Consider the following 21,497-nt stretch of genomic DNA (forward strand, 5'->3'; position numbering starts at 1 on the left):
CCCTCATTTCCTTGCTGAACTAATCTCAAACTCATTATATCCAAAATTGAACTCATTATCTTTTCCCCTAAATTTCCCATTTCCCAAATTTTCCTATTACTGAGGGAACTACTATCCTCCCAATGACCCAGGTTCACAAGCCAGGATGTCACCCTTGATTCCAATCTGTTGTCAAAGCTTGTCAATTTTATCCTTATAATCTCTCTTAAATATACTCTCTTCTCTCATATTCCTCCTACCATCCTGGTGAAAGTCTATTCCAGTTCATCTTCCACACAACTGCCCAAATTACCTTCCTAAAGTGCAGGTCAGGTTTTTTTCATCCCTTTATAATAAACTTCAGTGACTCTGTTACCTCTAGGATCAAATAAAATCCTCTTCAAAGCCCTTCATAACCCATTCCTATTCTTACTCCTTACAACCCTTATATACACTAGGACAGTGATGGTGAACCTATGGCATGCAGAGCAGTTTTTGTGGACATGCAGCTGCCTCCCATTTTCCGCCCCATAGTTCATTACTAGAAAGGTAGAAAGACTCAGGGGAAGCTGTTCCCCTTTCCCTCATTACTGTGCCTGATGACATTTTTCACATCATCCGCCCCTCTGCCCAGCAGCCCAGTAGGAGCTCATAGTGGGTAAGGTGGATGGCTCATAGGGAGCAGAGATGGAGGAGAGCAGAACACTTAGGCCAGAGTGCTTTGTTCCCCTTCTTCTCTTTACACCTGCTGAGGATATTCCTCACTTTACTCACCCCTTTGCCCAGCAGTCAAATGGGAGTGCTTCATTCCTCTCCTGTGTGGGGTAAGGGAGGAAGAGACACCTGGCACTCAGTGCAGTGGGGTGGGGCACATGGCACATGGTCTGGGGGTGGGGTAGAGGCAGGGTCTGGTTCTCCACCTCTAAAAGGTTTGCCATCACTGCTCTTGCATCAGGTGATCCAAATTTCTTTTCTACTATTTATATAGGACATTCACCTCTCATTTCTGAGCATTTTTTCTGGCTGTCCCCCAGGACCCATCTCACCCTCCTAGCTTCAAGTGTCAGTCACAATTCCTCTCCAAGAAGCCTTTCCTAGGCCTCCTTAACCTTAATGCCTTCCACTGGAGAATAATTTCCTTACATCCCAATTAATTCAATATATCTTATTGTTTGCATGTTGTTTCCTCCATTATATTATGAGCCCCTTAACAGTGAAGATTTTTTTCTTTGCCCTTTTTTGTATCCACAGTCTAGGTGCATAATAAATGCAAGCTGACTCTGACTGATTGATCATAGACTAGCTAAATTTGGAAAGGTTCATCATCAAGGGATTGGCCACAAATGATGAAATTTTTTGGCTAGCAATTTGGGAAAACTATCTATAGTAAAGATGGAATATGTTATCTATCATATGCTTTGGTAGAGTCCCAGTCCCAATTTGCTATCTTGAAGAAGTAAAGTGTGTAAAATATATATAATATGCCAGCTTAAAAGGAAAGATTACTGCCACCACCACTGATTTAGACATCTTTGAGATGTTAGATGCAGGACTCATTCAATCATCTAGTTTATAAGCAAACAATAAATTTGTCTTACAAATACTTTGTCAACATTAGAGAAGCTGTCAGAGAATATTTTTCTCATTTAATTTTAAGTCACATATGGTTAAATTACTTTGTCATTTCTTTTTTCTTTAAAGGAAACAAACTTTCAAACAGGCTCAAAAATTTTAAGAGGTACAGGATAAACAATAACAATGGATTTGGGTTAAAAAGATACAAATTATTTTAAAAACATCTCAATGTGGGCTATTGCTTTAGAGTTAAAATAATGCTCTAATAAGCATTTTAATTTTTAAAGGTAACATTACATTTGACAATAATCTCTTAACATCACCACAAAATAGAGGCCAAAAAAAAAAAGAATTTGTTGTTAAGATCATAACATCTCATTGTAAATTATGCAGCAAATTAGCTGCCCTTTGCTCTTGTTGCTTGAATCATAAATATGTTCATCATTCAGCTGGTCCAGTGTTATCTCTGAGTTGTACCACTATGGTTAATACAACACAATCCAGCTTTACATTCAATATGTCTTAAAAGCCTCAACAAAAAAGTATTATACCCAGAGGCATTCAAATAGAAAAGTCAAAGGCCTTCTTTCTTCTTTTTTATAAGAACGAACATAACCCCAACAAATACACTCCTAATCTTGAAGTGATCATTCTCTGCTTCTGAGGAGCTAAGTATGTAATTTTGCAAACAGGTTTAAAGTATGTTTCAAACAAATTCTGTTTGAGTCTTGGGTCTATTTCTATATATCAACAGCCTACTTACATATAGACCCAATTTCTTTGTTGTTTTTGAATCAAAATACTTGCCTGTCTTGCTTCTCCTCTGCACTCTTGGAATTTGAAAAAGCTATTTTTGCAAACGGCAGTGGGATGAATGCTCTATTTGTTAGCTAATGTCATTTGGTGTACCCCACTGAAGAATATCCAAATAGTTAATTTTATTGGCAATTAATTTACATTTTGTGTGACTAAATATTAATTAATTAGCCCTAACAATTTAACCCTATTTTGTGTTTACTTTAGACTGTTAGCTCCTTCAGGATAGGGACTGTCTTTTACCTCTTTTTTTATCCCCAGTGTTTATCATAATGCCCGGTATATTTTTGGTGCTTATTATTTATTGACTGACTGCTGCTAGAGAACAACATTTTAGTTTCATTTTTAATTACTGACTATGCCATTTATATAGGTCGACTGTGAAAGAGTGGGAAAAGGAATCAGTTGCTTTTTTAATTGCTTCATTTAAAAAAACAACACAACAAAACCCAAAATAGGCATAGCTGATTTGGGGGAATTTAATTTATTCCCCATCATAACTATGAAATTATTTTCCTTGAATGACAGCTGGACTCAAACCTAGCCAGATTTAGCAACAGCTTTAAAAATATAGATCTGCAGAATTTGAAAACTAATTCTTCACAAAACAAAATAAATAATACCTAAAGAATAAAGTTTTGTTGTCAATAGTCACTTTAAGATGACAGAATTTCACACTATCATGAAGACTTTTGCAAAGGATTAGGAACAGATTTGAATTTAAAATAGTTGTACCACCTCATGAGAAATCCGCCGTTGTTCAATATATGATGTGAATTGTGAGCTGAGGCTTTCTGAATCCAGGCACTTGGGTTGTCTCAGCTCTTCTTCCTCTTCTTCTGTAGCACAGCTGTCAATATAGTCAATCTGATCCAGTTCATGTTCCACTTGACATAAAGAAACACATATGCACACCAGAAAAGCATTCAAATTAGATAAACAATAGGGGAGAAAGAAACAAAAGCTATTAAGTATCGTGTTTACTTGAATGACTCCTCTAGGCTATTCCTAACCCACCACACTTTTATCAATATGATCCATTCTGAAAAGAGATCAGGTTAAATGTGCATCTGTGATCTGACCTATAGCCACTTTAAGAAAAAATTTATTTTATTTGCCTTCCCATTTATGATAGAATACAACAATTAGTGGCAAAGTTACTGACATGAATTTCTTCATTCTTTCATTCTTCTTTAATTCTTCCAGTAATTCCTCACAGCTTTGGGTAAGGCTATTTATAATTGTAAGAGAGACAGATTATTTTTAAGTGACTAAATATACATTGCTTACATTTAGATTTGTTTTTAAGTACCTGGTTTAAGAAGTAAGCACCTCAGGTTCAGCTTTTAGCTGATATCTCCTCATAGAATTAAAAATATACTAGATAACTGACAATCACATATTTCTTCCTATTTTCCTTGAGCTAGTGAACTGTGAAAAGGAGAGAAGAGAGTGGAAGAAAGTGGATGGGGTAGAAGAATGAGTGTTGACTAGTTTTTCCTTTTTTTCAATCTTATGTATAACCTGTGGTAAATATTCAGATGCAGTTCTAATTAAGTCTTTTTGTACCTTGACAAGGACAAGTGATGTTCCCCTTAGACAACTTTACTGGCAGCAGAATGATTACTCTTGCCTATTATGCAGCAGGGGGATTGGGACTGGATGTTTCACAGACATGTGAGGGGAACTGAAACTTTTTTTGTCCCTTTTTCTTCTCAAAATGTATGGCAGGTGAAAGGGGGAAAATTGGGTAACATGTGAAAGGGATAGAGTAGACTTATGAATGTTGGAAATTTCACCATTGGGAAATTTCATACTTGAAAAAATTTCCTACTGATAGTAAGAACTCTATTGGAATATGAAACTCCTTGGCATGGGAGGATCCTTCTCCTCCCTACTTAAGACTACTTTAGGACAGAAACCTTTTGCTAAACAATGGAAAGGGCTTTGACCTATGCTTAAGCATAGAACAGGAAGTTCTTTGAGTCATGATTGATTTTAGAATTGATACAATAGAGATTCTTGGAATGACAGAACCAGGTCTTGGAAACTACCATCTCCACCCTACTCAGAGTAACAGGATTTAGGAAGGGCTGCAGCAAAGATCAAGATTTAATTATTTGAGAATATGACCTTCAACAGACATGTGCAAAGGGGACAGACCTCTGGGCGGTCCTGGGTTAAGCTAGAGTCACCATTGGCACAGGGGAGACATCGACAGTGATTGGTAGATGTGAGAACTGAGGGGAGGGAACTTAGATGGTTTCCTTAAAGATAGCGGGGTCTGAGGACTAAGAGGGGTTTTTTGCTCTGAAGGAGGTCTGAGAGGAGAGAGGTCCTGGAGGGAGAGCTCCTGGAGAGGTCTTGAAGGAGGCTGTGGAAGAAGAACTCAGGAGGAGTCAGGAAGAGAATTCTCTGGAAACATTTCTTGAAAGGAGGCTCTCTTGAAGGTGGAGCCTGAGGTTGGCATGAGAAGCCTTACCTAGAGAGATCTTGGGTGAGTGATAAAACCAACTGACTGATTTATCTCTTAGGACTGAGGTCTAGACCTTATTGGCTTGAGGCCCTTCATTCTTATTCCTTTCTTACTTTCTCTCTTTTTCTATTGATTAATCAGTGTATTATAAATTAAATTTCTCTATAAAACCCAGTTGGCTTGGGCATATTCATAAATTGGGAATATATTCCCTGGTGACCATCTTATATTTATATAAAACCAAGACACAGTAGAAAACATATTTCAGCGGTCATAATTGATATATATTTCCCTTGCTCCCAAACATTTTAATTATCACAATTTATGGCTCCCACTCTCTTATCTACAACTATTTAACGCTCAAAACTATTTAAAATCTAACAGTTTATGGCTGACCACGAATTTAGTGAGAAAAGCCTCAAAATATTTCTGTGAAATCTCTTTCCTTTATTTTTTTGCTTTGTTACTTGCATATCAGTCAGTTTTGTTTTCTTTTTTTAATTTGACTTCAAATTTACAGCTGCAAGAACGGGTAAGTAAAAAACCTTTTTTCTCCTTAAATTAAGCTGTTTTAGATCTTAGCAACAGGGCCCTAAAGTCTTGGCTAGCAATTGCCTAAATTAAGACTAGAAAAACCTGGGAAAACTTTTTTGGCCTTGTTCTGCTTCCCACGTTTTTTACTTTAGAAATATGGAGTCACAGATAGTTCAGAACTTAGTTAACAACTGGAGTTTCAGTAAATACTTTGTTCTTTTCTTAATACAAACATTGGTCTGCAACTTACTTAGCAACTGGCTCAGCAGCCCCATGTCCCAATCTTATAAATACAGAATTCCTTGTCTCTCTGAAAGGGCTCATCTCATGGAACTTATGGCAAAAACTAATCAACATACTATATTTGATTATTGTAATTTTAATATTGTATTTCCTTAAAGAACTCAATTCTCAGTCAAACCAACCAATTGCTTCCCCTGCCCCCTTGGCCTCAGAAAACTCTAATTCGAATCAATCAACTCTAAGTTCATACCCCACCCAGGCTTCCAACACAACACAATCAACTTTAAGTACACACCCTACCTCTGAATTTTCTGGCACAATGGGATTACAACAAACCCCTCCTTTTAATGTGCCCAACCCTTCTATGTCTCAGAATTACCCAATTGAAAATGGAGCAAGATGCCTAGAAACAGGAGTACCAAATAATTCAGATAGCTTATTTCCTTTAAGGGAAGTACCCACTTTTAATAAAAATGGAAACTTAATATCTATAAGGCATCATACACCTTTTAGCCCTGAGGATTTAAAAAAATTGAAGGAAGAAATGCCATCATTTGAGGATGAACCAATAATAATTATAAAAAAATTAGAGAACATATTCAGAACTTTTGATCCCACTTGGTTGGATGTTGAGAATATATTAGAAGAATTATTAACAAAGAGAGAGAAAAATAATATCATCTCTCTGGCTAATAAAAAACAAGGTAGAAGAGGACATTATTGGCCAACTGAAGATCCACATTGGAACCCCAATGTTGAATTAGATTACACAAAACTAAACCAGGCCAGAGAAGCATTATTGACAGCCATGAGAGCTTGCTCTGATAGACCTGAAAAATGGTCAAAATTTGAAAAAACCCGACAACATATTGATGAAACACCCTCCCAGTTTATGGACAGACTTATTGATGTAGGGAATACATATATGGACCTTGATTTGTCCAGAGAAAGAGACATTAGAGAACCATGTAGATGATTTGTTAAGAATTGTTGTTCAGTGGTAAAGGACTACTTTAAAACTAGCTGCCCTAATTGGGACTCTATGGACCTAGATGAACTAAGGAGAGTAGCAACCTATGTTTATAAAGGTCGTGTAAAAAGACCTGAGGAAGATGATACATCAGTGGAAGATTTAAAGAAAGAAATTGGAATGTTAAAGAGACAATTGAAAAATAAGGGAGAGACTATAGCCCCTTTACGGGAATTCACAAATAAATCAGTAACTTGCCACTTCTGTGAGAAGAAGGGCCACAAAATGATGGAATGTAGAACCTTTCTTAAGATAATTGGAAGGAATACACAGTTTAATAATAGCTTTAGAAATAATAACTATAGAAATGATAATAATGGTCATAGAAACCAGAACAACTATAATGATGATAATGGTCATAGAAACCAGAATTCTAGAGATTCTAGAAATTATAATAATGACTATGGAAATAACTATAATGAATATAGAAATAAGAACTTTAGAAACCAGAATTATAGAAATAGGAATTGGGAAAATAATGACAATACTCCAAATGAAGAAAATGATAATACTCAACAACAATATATGAGAAATGGTGCTCGTCCAAAAAATACTTGAGGCACAAATGCCCCTCAGGGGGGTGCCCTTCAGGGGGGCGCTTTTCAGGGGGGTGCCCAAGGAATATCCCAAACACAATAAAGGTGTCTGGGGGGGGGGGCTGGGGCACAGGAATCAGAGAATACAACCTTTGATTTCCTGGACCCTGATGTCCTACTACCCATTGTCCCTATCCACTGCCCTCCCCATACTAATGAACCCCATGTTACCTTGAAGGTGGGTAACACTTATTATGATTGCCTATTAGACACTGGAGCTACCAGGTCTGTATTGAAGAATGTACCAGATTTAAATTGTTATTCCGTTGATTCACAAAGTGTAATGGGAGTATCAGGAATACCCCAAAGAGTTGATAAACTTGCCCCTAGAATGGTGTCTGTAGGACCCCTAGAGGTACAACATTCCTTTCTTTTGATGCCTGACTCCCCTTTAAATTTGCTGGGGAGAGACCTTCTATGCAAACTCAGAGCCACAATAACTTGTTCACCAGATGGTTCTTTATCACTGGAAGTACCAGAGGAATCTTTAAATTTACTCCCTGTACTTCTCTTGGAAAACCAGGAGGCAAAAGAGCCTTCCACTTTTGAAATACCTAAAGATATACCGGAGTCTCTTTGGGCCACATCTTCTTCCGATGTAGGCTTACTTAAATCTGCTGTTCCTGTGCAGATAAAAACTAAATCTAGCCCACCTCCTTCTATCCCTCAGTATCCCCTCTCAAAGGAGGCAATTGAGGGTATTATACCAGTTATTAACTCATTAATAGAATGGGGAATAATAATCCCTTGCAAATCTGAATACAACACGCCCATCCTGCCAATTAAAAAACCAAAAAGAGGGCCCGATGGCAAGCGCCTCTTTAGATTCGTACAGGATCTTAAGGGCAGTGAATAATCACATTATAAAGAGACACTCCGTAGTTTCTAACATACATACTATTATTTCATCTATTCCTAGCACAGCTACATACTTTACAGTAGTAGACTTGTGTTCAGCTTTCTTTTCCATACCTATACATGAGAACTTCAGGCATATTTTTGCTTTCACCTGGAATGGCTCACAATATACCTGGTGTCGGCTGCCACAGGGTTATGTCGAAAGTCCGAGCTTATTTGAGCAAATTTTGAGCCAAGACACAGACAATATAACATTTAAAAATAGCAAATTAATCAAATATGTAGATGATCTACTCTTGGCTTCAACAGATGCAAAAACATGTCAAGAAGATAGCAAACACCTTCTTTTGGAATTGCACAAAAGAGGACATAAAATTTCTAAGGATAAAGTTCAGTGGTGTCTCCAAAAAGTAGAATATTTGGAATTCATCTTGACTGCAGGTGCTCGTTATATTTCTCCAAAACGAATTGAGAATATTGAAAAGTTGAGTGCTCCTACCACTAAGAAACAGCTGAGAGCAATTTTAGGAGCAACAGGGTTTTGTAGACAATGGATTCCTTGCTACGGGGAAATTACTAAACCCCTTATAGCATTAACAAAGGATTCGGTTCCTGAACCCCTCAAATTAGAGCCTGAACACTTGTCAGCTTTATCAGATCTAAAAAAGGCTATCATGTTTGCCCCTGCTCTAGGCATCCCAGATTACAACAAGCCATTTACTTTATATGTGCATGAGCGAAGAGGAGTAGCCTCTGGCGTGTTAACTCAGACTTTGGGACCTTCTCAGCGCCCAATTGCTTATTATTCTGCCCAACTAGACCCAGTAGCAGCAGGAGCACCACCATGCCTTAGAGGAGTAGCTGCTACAGCCTTACTAGTAACAAAAACCGTTGATTTAGTATTGGGATGTCCATTAACAATAATGTGCCCACATGAGATAGAAGCATTATTGATAAAACATAGAACACAGGCATTCTCGGATCAGAGAATTACAAGGTATGAAATAACCTTATTAAATAGTGAAAATATTACCTTGAAACGCTGTTCAACTCTTAACCCTGCCACCTTGCTTCCAGATTTACCTACTTCAGGAGAACCATTACATAACTGTGAAACATTAGAGTCCACGGCAGAAAAGCCTCGAGATAATCTCTTGGACACTCCCTTAGACAATGCAGATATGATTTTATTTACCAATGGTTCCTCTTTTATGAGGGATGGCATACGTTACACTGGAGCTGCCGTAGTCTCAGAATTTGCCACTGAATGGTCAGCTTCACTACCTTCTAACATTAGCGCTCAAGGAGCAGAACTCATAGCTCTAAAACAAGCTTGTATAATTGCCAAGGATAAAAAGGCAATAATTTATACGGATTCTAGATATGCTTTTGGCATTTGCCACTCAGTCGGAATGCTATGGCTCCAAAGAGGATTTTTAACCTCAGCTGGAAAATCTATAGCTAATGCGGAAATTATTAATGAAGTTCTTTCTGCTCTCCAGCTTCCTGAAGCCCTAGCTGTAGTTCATTGTTCTGCCCATACAGGTGGCACTGACCCTGTCTCTAGAGGAAATGATCGAGCAGATGCCGCTGCAAAGCTAGCAGCCACAGAAGGACCTGAATTAATTTTAACATTAACAACTACTAATGATTTAAATTTACCACTTTCCTATAATGAAAAGGAGAGGAAAAATGGAAACAAAAATTTAAAGCAAAACAGATTAATGGAGTATGGGTGTCATCTGAAGGAAAACCCCTGCTCCTTAGAAGTTTCTATAACCAAATTTGCCAATCTATTCACAAAAATGGTCATTTTGGCACCCAGGGCATCATGGACTCTGTCAAGAGAGTATGGATAGCCCCTGATATAACTACTATATCCTCTAAAGTATGTTCAGCCTGCTCTATTTGCCAGGCATATAACCAACATGCATATTGTGGAAAAGCTTTTGGGGGACGTCCTCTGGCTTACACACCTTTTGAACATCTACAGATATATTTCATAACAATGCCAAAGGCTGAACGTTATAAATTTTGTCTGGTCATAGTAGATCAACTAAACAGATGGCCGGAAGCATTTCCTAAAACCAAGACACAGTAGAAAACATATTTCAGCGGTCATAATTGTTATATATTTCCCTTGCTCCCAAACATTTTAATTATCACAGTTTATGGCTCCCACTCTCTTATCTACAACTATTTAATGCTCAAAACTAATTTAAATCTAACAAGTGTGCATGGAATGAAAAATGTCAGAGGGGCAAGAAATGGAATTTTGGAGAGAGGGCTGGATAAGAAGTTGATGGTTGGACTTTGTAACACAGGGAGAACTGGGAGGGGGAAAACTGAGAGAGTGAGCTCTTACACTTTCTTGGTCTCCTCTGAATCTATCCATGTTCCTGTGAAGAAGCCTGTTCAGTGATTTTACCTTCTGCCGTGGCTGAAAGATATTTCTAGCAGTGCCTGATCTATATAACAACAACTTGATCTGCCTGAAGAAGAAACTGACCTTGAAAAGTCTGAGAGACTGCCTCCACAGGCTTGACCTGTATCTGCAGTGACCCAGCCATTAGGGTCTCTTCCTTGATCCAGCAACTTACTCTATTCTTAAACCAACACTGTTTGGAAGTGGCTATAGAGTTAAGCAGCTCGAAGCAGGAAGGGTTGGGAATTTTTAGTTATGGAGGAAGTAAGTGTAGGTTCAATTCTGTTGAACGCTGAAGTGGATCCGTGAGGAACCAGTGGATTTTGGGAACAGTTAGCAATCTAGCAATTAGGGAATTTCCTAGCCCTCCCACCTACTCTATCTTTTATCTTACTAAATAAACATCTTAGTGTTTGAAATCAAAGTCAGATAGCATTATTAAGAGACATAGGCCTGGGAGCAGCCGTCTTGGTCCCAGTGCTTGAGAGAAGTCTCTATAGCCAGATTTGAGGTTCAATATATAATGTGAATTGTTAGCTCAGGCTTTCTAAATCTAGGTACTTGGGTTGCCTGGGAGCAGCCACTGGCTGAAATACCATCTTACACAGGAAAAAAAAAGTTAATAGGGCATTAATTCTTCCAAGTGGTAATCAGCCTATCTTTTTAAGTCAAACTTTGGGGGCACATTTTAGAAGAATAGTTAAATAACAGAACATAAAGGAAATATATTACCCTTTTACTTAAATGTTTTTGATTGTTTTAAAAATAATTCCACATTTCAATTTCCACAAAACAAGTTTATCACAGGTCCAAAATTCTGGTACTCCACCAAATTAAGTTAACATAAAAAAACAAATTTCTAAATTTTCACAATTTTACTAACACAAAGAAAGATTCCTCTGTAAACCTTAAAATTTCTTAGACTTATAAATGTTGGAAATTTCACCATTGGGAAATTTCATACTTGGAAAATTTCTTACTGATAGTGTATTGGAATGGGAACCCCACTGGCATGGGAGGTTCCTTCTCCTCCCTTCTTAAGATTACTTTAGGACAGAAACCTTTTGCTGAACAATGGAAAGGGCTTTGACCTATGCTTAAGCACAGAATAGGAATTTCTTTGAGTCATGATTGATTTTAGAATTGATACAATAGAGATATTTGGAATGACAGAATCAGGTCTTGGAAAATACAATTTCCACCCCACTCAGTCCTAACAGGATTTAGGAAGGGCTGCAGCATAGATCAAAATTTAATTATTTGAGAATATGACCTCCAACAGACATGTGCAAAGCCCAGACCTCTGGGCGGTCCTGGGTTAAGCTAGAGCCACCATTGGCACAGGGAAAATGATGGACAGTGATTGGTAGATGTGAGAACTGAGGGGAGGGAACTTGGATGGTTTCCTTAAAGGGAGAGGGGTCTGAGGACTGGGGGGTGGTTGGAGAGTTTTGGCTCTGGGTGTTTGGAGAGGTGCTCTGAGAAGCTTGCTCTGAAGGAAGCTGAAGGTGGGGGCCTCTGAGACTGTTTCTCCATTTTGGTCACGTGAGTGATAGGGACTGATCTCTTTTCTTTGCCCCAGCTATCTAAGGGCTTGGGCCTTTTGGCCCAGCCTAAACAGAAGGGGTATTTAAGCCCTATTCCCTTCTCTCCCCTTTCTCTCTCCCTCTCTCTCTCTATTTCTAATTCCTTTCTTCCTCCTGTCTGTAATTAAACTCTATAAAAGGTTGACGGCTGACTTGAGTTTTCATTTAGGAATTACATAGCTGAATTCCTTGGCGACCTTAAATTAATATATATCAGTCTTTTAAAAGTGATTTCCTTGTCACACCTCTCTCACAGAAAAATTAAACTATAAAAATTATATCACTTTGCTCGTCTCTGCCAGACTAGCCCTAGTCAATGATAAGCCAAAATAATATCACAAGAAATAACTGTTAAAACTATAGACTATTACCCATTTATTATTACACATATGATATGGGGTAGTGGTAATGTTTAGAAAACAAAAAAAGAAACTAGCACTGAAAAGAAGTGGGGAGAAAAAAATTTAGGAAACACAAAGAAGAGTCCATTTTCGTATCAATTTCCTGAAAAGCATCATGTAAATGTCATTTTGGGTCGTCTTCAACAGTGAAAATATGAACAAGTACACTTGATATTGTAAGAATTAAAATTAATACAAAATAACTCAAGTTATTATAATTATAAGATTTATTAATAACACCTTGAAATAAAAAACTAGAGTAAAAACCTGCCTAGCTTGACCACGATCTTGATCAAGAAGAGTGAAAGGGAGGAGCCACCAAACTATATACAAACGCAACCATGTAAGGTGGTAGAGAAAGGAGTGGAATTCTGGGAAATACTGAAGGACTTCTGGGGGATGAAGTTCAAGGGCTCAAAACTCTAATTAATACATTCTCCCCCTTCCCCCCCACCAGTTTCCCCAAAGAGATCATTTTAGATATAACCAACTTATAAAATGCAATAATTTGTGGATAAAAGGAAAAGAGAACAAAATGATTGTAAAGATGAGATTAACTCTCCCCTATTTATTCTTTAGATTTTAGCCACCAGGAACTGATATTTAATTAATTGTATGTTTACAATTAATTGTATACATTTGAATGAATACAAATTGAATGTATAATTAATTAATTAATTAATCCTTAAGTGATTAGCAGCAAGTGACAAATCAAAAACAAATCACTGCACCCTGGGAAGTCTGAAGCAAAGTTAAAGCCACCATTGCTACACATAAAAGTGTACCAAAAGCATAGGAAGTGATGCAAAGAATGGTCTTTATATTTGGTGGTAACTTCCTGTGAGGAGGTCTTCCCCTTTGAACTTGGTTTTGGAGGAGGTCAGGCTTGAGACCTCAGACTGCTTCCCTTTGGGCTGACATGTGGGTGAGTGAAAAAGGCCAACTCCCTTTCCTTGGCTTTTTTGGAGGCACTAGGCTCTGCAGAGGCCCCTCTTCTTGGAGGAGGCCTCGTGGCCTGAGGCCTTGTTTAATTAATCCTCTGTGCACCCCTTTGCTGGGGTCTCTGAAGCCCTGCCTGGTTTCAACTAGGCTAGAGTCTGTCTATCTGTCTGTCTGTCTGTCTGTCTGTCTGTCATTTTCCTTACTTTCACTCTCCATATTTGTAAATAAACTACCATAGAAGTCATTCTGACTTGAGTAATTCATTTGGAATTAAGTAATTAAATTCCTGGAGACCATACTCTTAAATATTCAGTCCAACCATAATTTTACCCCTTACAATATTATTTCAGTAGACCTCAGTTTCATTATTTGTAAAATAATATAATAAGGCTTCTAAGGCCTTTTCATCTTTAAGTCATGGGATTTAATGATCCAACAAATTTTCTAGATAAATGATACATGAATAGAATGGTAAAACAAATGGGTTACCATGAAGATTACTTGGGAGAAGGGAATCAGGGAATCCCTTTTAACTAATCTTTGACCCAAAGCAATTGTTACTTTTTAATTACTGGATTAAATAAGATAAGATCCAAATGCTCTGAAAGGGGAAAATTTTTTGGGGGGGAGGGGATGTGATTAAACTAAAATACAACAGAGTTAACTGTCACATTTTTTTCTAAATATGGTCCAAAAATTACTGCCACTTGGCTAGGTTTTTGATGCAAGTTTCATTGAAGCTAAAAGAAGATTAAAATGTATACATTTTATGTGTACACAACAAAGGTTTTATTTTTAGAATTTTCCTCCAGACAGTAAAGGGCATGAAAAATATGAAAAGAAAAAAAGTATTTAAAAGAAGATCGAAAGAAACAATAATTAAAATTATATCATGGTCCTGCTATACATGGAATCTATAAACAAGTTTCTAAAATGAAAAATGAAAAGAAAAAGACTGGAGGGATAGAGAAGAAACTACAGGAAGGAGTAAAAAGTGAAGGAGATGTAAGAAGTTCTGGGTGTGGAGAAACAGGATTGAATAATTTAGATGTTATCAATGTATACTTACCTCCACCATTTGTTACCACTATGCTGCCTCGATTTTCTTGATACTGGCTTTCTCTTCTCAGTCTCTGTTCTTTAGTAATCTCTGCTACACGCAAAGGTAAATCTGAAAATTCATCTGTAGGCTTTACAAATATTAAAGAAAATAAAGAAATATTATTTCTAACTTTAGTCATAAACATATAAAGCATTGATTAGTAACTAAATGTGAATTGAAAACTGTGTTTATAAGACATAGTCAAATATATGAACAAACAAAACCAATGTCCAACTTGGGTATACACTTTTGTTACAAAAGTCCATTTTTAAAAGAATTGTTAAAAAATCAGAAACATTTTTTAATTTATATCTTTATTTTTAAATCCTTACCTTCAATACTATGTATTGGTTCTAAGGCAGAAGGGCAGTAAATACTAGGCAATGGGGGTTGAGTGACTTGCCCAGAGTCACACAGCTAGGAAGTATCTGAGGTCACATTTGAACCCAGGATGGACCTCCCATCTCTAGGCCTGGCTTGCTATCCATTGAGTCACCAAGGCCCATGGTGGCTGAGTCCCCATGGCAGCCCAAGAAAATAAAAAAGGGTGAAATCTAATAGATTTACCTTGAAAAACAGAAATCAATACTATTGCAATATTAGTCACTGGATAAAACAAAAATAAAGAAAAAATTATAAAAATGTATTTAGAATGTTGATTTTTTTTTTAAACTCTCTGTCCTGGTAAACACTCTAAGACAGAAGGGTGAGGGCTAGGCAAAGGGGTTTAAGTGAGTTGCCCAAGATCACATAGCTTGGAAGCACCTGAGGGCAAATTTGAACTCAAGTCCTTTTCTCTCCAGGCCTAGCATTCTATCCACCAAGCTGGTACCAGGTTACTCTTAGAATCTTCATTCTTGAAGATAAGTGGTTGTGAGGTAGACTCTTTTTTCAATCCCATCAGCTGGAAACAAATACTCATTCAGTTTTACTTTTCTTTCCTCTCCCTAAATAGTTAACTATCACCTAGAAACTCTGCTCTAAAACCACCTTGCCAATATTTGTGCTCCAATCAGCTCCTATTTGAGTGTCAGACTCAAATAGAAATGGATTCCTTCAGAAAACCATAAATGAATTATTAAACATTTCCCAATTACATTTTAATCTGGTTCAGGGTGGCCCACATATGGACCAGGTATGACATTCCTGTCCTACACTATCTACAGAGTTTTCTCCTTGACCACAGAAAAGAATTAAAAATTCCTTTTCTTCAATGGTTGATGGAAGAGATAGCAGTTTCACACAACTCCTTCCCTAAGGTTCTGTGGAACCAGAAATGACAACACATCTAAACTGGTAGATGGCCTAGAATAAAAGGTTTTGCTGGGAAGGCAGAGAGATTGCTGATCTGCTCTGGGAGAGGTACTTGAAAGGGAGATGGGAGACTCAAGAAAGAAGAGTACACATGTAGCAGGGAAGGTAAAATGAGAAAGGAAGGAAGACAGAGATCAAATTAAATTGCCCTCTATGAGCAAGGCAATGTTCTCTTTGTACTTCCCTTAAATTTTAGTGCTCTGTACACAGTATAACCTAATAAATAAAACAAACATTTAGTAAACTATTGAACCTATTGGAAAGCTTAAACATCCAGTTCTTGTCTCTAAAGGGTAGCAATAAAGTTTCTCCCTAAAAGGACCCCAATCCCTGAAACTTTCAGTGTTTTGGCAATATTAGCCCAAAGAATAACACAGATTTCAAAGATTCTGGCTCATACTAGCTATTGAAGGAAGTAAACTACATTACCAGCTAACCAATTAGAGGAAGGTATGTGGCCTAATTGATAAGAGTGTTCCTCTGTAGTGAGGAACACAAATTCAAATTTGGCCTGATATAAAATTGCTTGACCTCCATCTGTCTCAATTTGTCCAACTGTAAAAATGGAGCAAATAATACCACCCACTTTTCCAGGACTGCTGTGAGGATCAGAAGAGTTAATATTTTTAAAGTGATTAGCACAATGCCTGGAATATGGCAAGTAATAAAGGCTTGTTTCATTCCTTCCTTAACCCTTTAACAAGAGAATTCTGGAAAATCTACCTAATGCTTTCTGGATCTAATTGTATTCAAATTAATGAAACAGTAATAGTCATTTTATGAAGTTTTTTCTTTCACACATAAAGGTGTTTAAATCAGATTGTGATATTTTGAGGACAGTAGTTAAGCGTACGTACTAAGGGGCAGCTAGGTGACTCAGTGGATAGAAAGCTAGGTTCAGAAATGGGAGGTCCTGGATTTGAATTTGGTCTCAGATACTTTCCAGCTGTGTGATCCTGGACAAGTCACTGTAACCCCAATTGCCTAGTGCTTACTGTTCTGCCTTGGAACTGATCATTAGAATCAATCCAAAGATGGAAGGTAAGGATTAAAAAAAAGTATACTCTAAATTAGTTCAAATTAGGTTATTTGTTCAAATGGAGGCTCCTGACTATTAGCTGGCCAATATGCTGAAATAAAATAAAAAATATAGCTCTCCTTTGAAAAAAAGATGTAAAATTACCATGTAAAAGTAGTAATTTTTTTTTACATCTTTCCATACAAATAGAGATATATGTAGGTTCTAAAAGTTTTACTTACAACTTTGTTTTTGGATGCTACAGTCACTTTCCAATATGCTTCCCACTGACCACCCCCTTACAACAAAATCATAAATAAGAAAAAGCAACCAAAACAGCAACCATGTCTTTGTATATAATATTCTGCATTGATATATTCTCTCCACTCTACAAAAACTAGTGAAATGTTTCACCACTAGTCATATTTAATGAGTTGAAGATTTTTAGTATTTTTTATTCACATTATTCTAATTATTGTGTATAATGTTCTGATTTTTCTCTATCTGATATCAGTTCATTTAAATATTCTCACATTATTACAATACTTGACAAGATTAATTTTTATTATGACTATTTTCTTTGTCACTTTGACTTTTATTCTTTCATAATTCAATTATAGAACTCTTTGTTTTATGCAAGCATGACTGGAGGTTTGGGGAAGTATGTCCTATACTCAGACCATTTTGTACTTTGTTTCTTTGTACATGTATGTGTGCTTTTAATACCTGTTTATAAGTACTTCATGTTGCATAGTGAAAATAATTTTAGTTTTATTACTTCAAAAACATTCCATTTTTTTCTTATTCTTCTATCTCTGAATATGTTAAAAAAAAATTACTTACTTCATTCCCTGACCACCTCTTATCACCACTGTCCACACTATTAAAACCAGAATCAAGGGCTCCATATGGACGACTTAAGTACAATTCTTCATGGCTGAGAAGAAATGCATTTTAATTAGTTATATATTGCTAGTGCAAAGTCAGAAATGGCATTAAATTTTTTTAACTTTTCTTTTCCTCTCAATTACATGTTAAAATAATTTCCAATATTTTAAAAAGATTAAAAAATTTTTAGTCTTGAATTCTCTCCCTCCCTGCCCCACACTGAGATGGTAAGCATTCTAAAATAGATTTTATGATCTATTCACAATCAAATAAAAAAAATCTTCCCATATCAATCCTTTAGTGGAAAACAACTCTATAACAAAAAAGAAAAATTCTAAGAGCCTGCTTTGGTCTGGATGATCAGTTCTTTCTTCGGAAGCAGATGGCATTTTTTTACCTTTTGGGATTGTTTTGAAACCTTGTATTGCAGAGAATAGCTAAATTATTCACGGTTGTTCACTGTACAGTATTCCTGTCACTATGTTCAGTGTTCTGGTTCTGCTTACTTCACTCTGCTTCAGTTTAAGTATTTCCAGATTTTCCTGAGCTCCTCCCACTCCTTATTTTTTACAGCACAACAGTATTCTATTACAATAACATACTGTAACTCACTCAACAATTCTGAGTTGAGTGTTCCCTTCACTTTCCAATTCTTTGCTCTCACAAAAAGAGCTGCTTTAAATATTTTTGTACATATAGGTCCTTCCCCTTTTTTATCTCTTTGGACTACAAACCTATTAATAAGTATTGCTGGGTCAAGGGATATGTAGTGTTTTATAGGACTTTGGGCATAGGTCCAAATTGCTCTCCAGAATGACTGAATCAATTCATAACTCCCCCAACAGTACATTAATTCTCAATTTTTCACATTTCCTCCAAGTTTCATCATTTTCCTTTTCTGTCATAATACCCAATCTGACAGTTATGGGGAGGTACTTCAATTATTTTAATTTGCACTTCTCTAGTAAATAGTGATTTAGGACATTTTTTTTTGCATTGACTAGAGAGAGAGAGAGCTTTAAAGCTTTAATTACTTTGAGAATTGCTAGTACATATCTTTTGACCATTTAACAACCGGGGACAAATTTGTTAAAATACAAAAATACAAAATACATTAAAATACATTCAACTCATTTGTGTGTACTTGAGAAATGAGACCTTTATTAAAGAGACTTATAAAAATTTCTTGCACCATTATCATTACTGTGTATTACTTCATCCTCATTTTCCCCCATTTATTTTTTTTTATCATCACATCTCCCTTTCCCTCCCATGATCATGGCTTTCGTGTGGTCCAATATTTCTTAGATTACTTATCCTGAATTTATTTTACATGTCAGTTGTTTTTCCCATGAGATAGTTCACATTTTCTTCTAATTTTTTTTTGTTTTGTTCTTTTGACTTTGATTGTATCATTTTTTTTTAAACCTATACCATCTGTTTTGGAATCAAAAAGAGTGGTAAGAGCTAAGCACTGAAGGTTAAGTGACTTGCCTAGGATCACATGGCTAGAAAGTATCTGAGGCCAAATTTGAACGTAGGACTTCCCTTTGATTGTATCTTGATGTCTCATAGAATCATTAGCTTCCATTTACCAAGTTCTAGTTTTTAAGACAGGATTTTTTTTCCTTTTCTTTTTAAATTTTTTAAAATTTAATTAATTTAGAATATTTTTTCCCCATGTTACATGATTCACGTTCTTTCCCTCCTCTCTCCCATAGCAAATTGGCAATTCCACTGGGTTTTACATGTATTATTGATCAAGACCTATTTTCCATGTCATTAATATTTGCAATAGAGTGATCATTTACAGTCTACATCATCATTCATATTCCCACCAAACCATGTGATCAAGCAACTGTTTTTCTACTCCCACAGTTCTTTTTCTGGAGGTGGACAACATTCTTTTTTAAAAATTTATTCATTTGTTTAATTTAGAATATTTTTCCACAGTTACATTTCCCTCCTCTCCTCACTCCTCCCTCCCAGAACAGACAAGCAAATCCACTGGATTTTACATGTGTCATTGTTCAAAACCTATTTCCACATTATTAATATTTGCAATAGAGGGATCATTTAAAGTCAATATCCTCACTGAACCACATGAATGATCATTTGTTTTTCTTCTGTGTTTCTACTCCCACAGTTCTTTCTCTGGATGTGGACAGTGTTCTTTCTCATAAGTCCCTCAGAATTGTCTTGGATCACTGCATTGCTGCTAGTAAAGAAGTCCATTATATTTAATTGTGCCACAGTGTATCAGTCTCTGGGTACAATGTTCTCCTGGTTCTGCTCCTTTCACTCTACATTAATTCCTAGATGTCTTTCCAGTTCACGTGGAATTCTTCCATTTCATTATTCTTTTTTTTAAATAATATTTTATTTGATCATTTCCAAGCATTATTCATTAAAGACAAAGATCATTTTCTTTTCCTCCCCCCAACCCCCATAGCCGACGCGTGATTCCACTGGGTGTCACATGTGTTCTTGATTTGAACCCATTGCTATGTTGATAATATTTGCATTAGAGTTTCGTTTAGAGTCTCTCCTCTGTCATGTCCCCTCAACCGCTGTATTCAGGCAGTTGCTTTTCCTCGGTGTTTCTATTCCCATAGTTTATCCTTTGCTTATGAATAGTGTTTTTTCTCCTAGATCCCTGCAGATTGTTCAGGAACATTACACCGCCACTAATGTAGAAGTCCATTACATTCGATTATACCACAGTGTTTTAGTCACTGTGTACAATGTTCTCCTGGTTCTGCTCCTCTTGCTCTGCATCACTTCCTGGAGGTCGTTCCAGTCTCCATGGAATTCCTCCACTTTATTATTCCTTTTTGCACAATAGTATTCCATCACCAACAGATACCACAATTTGCTCAGCCATTCCCCAATTGATGGGCATCCCCTCGTTTTCCAATTTTTGGCCACCACAAAGAGCGCACCTATGAATATTTTTGTACAAGTCTTTTTGTCCATTATCTCTTTGGGGTACAGACCCAGCAGTGCTATGGCTGGATCAAAGGGTAGACATTTTTTTATCACCCTTTGGGCATAGTTCCAAATTGCCCTCCAGAATGGTTGGATCAGTTCACAACTCCACCAGCAATGAATTAGTGTCCCAACTTTTCCACATCCCCTCCAGCATTCATTACTTTCCTTTGCTGTAATGTTAGCCAATCTGCTAGGTGTGAGGTGATACCTCAGAGTTGTTTTGATTTGCATCTCTCTGATTATAAGAGATTTAGAACACTTCTTCATGTGCTTATTAATAGTTTTGATTTCTTTATCTGAGAATTGCCTATCCATGTCCCTTGCCCATTTATCAATTGGAGAATGGCTTGATTTTTGTACAATTGATTTAGCTCTTTATAAATTTGAGTAATTAAACCTTTGTCAGAGGTTTCTATGAAGATTTTTTCCCAATTTGTTGTTTCCCTTCTGATTTTAGTTACATTGGTTTTGTCTGTACAAAAGCTTTTTAATTTGATGTAGTCAAAATTATTTATTTTACATTTTATGATTCTTTCTATGTCTTGCTTGGTTTTAAAGTCTTTCCCCTCCCAAAGGTCTGACATGTATACTATTCTGTGTTTACCCAATTTACTTATGGTTTCCTTCTTTATGTTTAAGTCATTCATCCATTTTGAATTTATCTTGGTGTAGGGTGTGAGGTGTTGATCTATTCCTAATCTCTCCCATACTGTCTTCCAATTT

At 36.7% G+C, this 21,497-nt stretch overlaps 1 protein-coding gene across 17 annotated transcripts in view; it reads right to left on the reverse strand.

The window, feature by feature from the left end:
• The window catches only part of LRCH3 (leucine rich repeats and calponin homology domain containing 3), a 162,279-nt gene that overhangs the window by 49,888 nt on the left and 90,894 nt on the right, over nucleotides 1-21,497 (reverse strand). For all 17 annotated transcript variants that reach the window (XM_056793606.1, XM_056793608.1, XM_056793601.1 and 14 more), the window contains 3 exons: nucleotides 17,739-17,832; nucleotides 14,531-14,651; nucleotides 3,109-3,257 (listed from right to left, as the gene is read on the reverse strand). In XM_056793606.1, the coding sequence (XP_056649584.1) occupies nucleotides 3,109-3,257; nucleotides 14,531-14,651; nucleotides 17,739-17,832 (364 nt within the window). The remainder of the gene's footprint in view (nucleotides 1-3,108; nucleotides 3,258-14,530; nucleotides 14,652-17,738; nucleotides 17,833-21,497) is intronic.

Source organism: Monodelphis domestica, chromosome 4 (assembly GCF_027887165.1).
Source record: "Monodelphis domestica isolate mMonDom1 chromosome 4, mMonDom1.pri, whole genome shotgun sequence".
NCBI classification, from domain to species: domain Eukaryota; kingdom Metazoa; phylum Chordata; class Mammalia; order Didelphimorphia; family Didelphidae; genus Monodelphis; species Monodelphis domestica.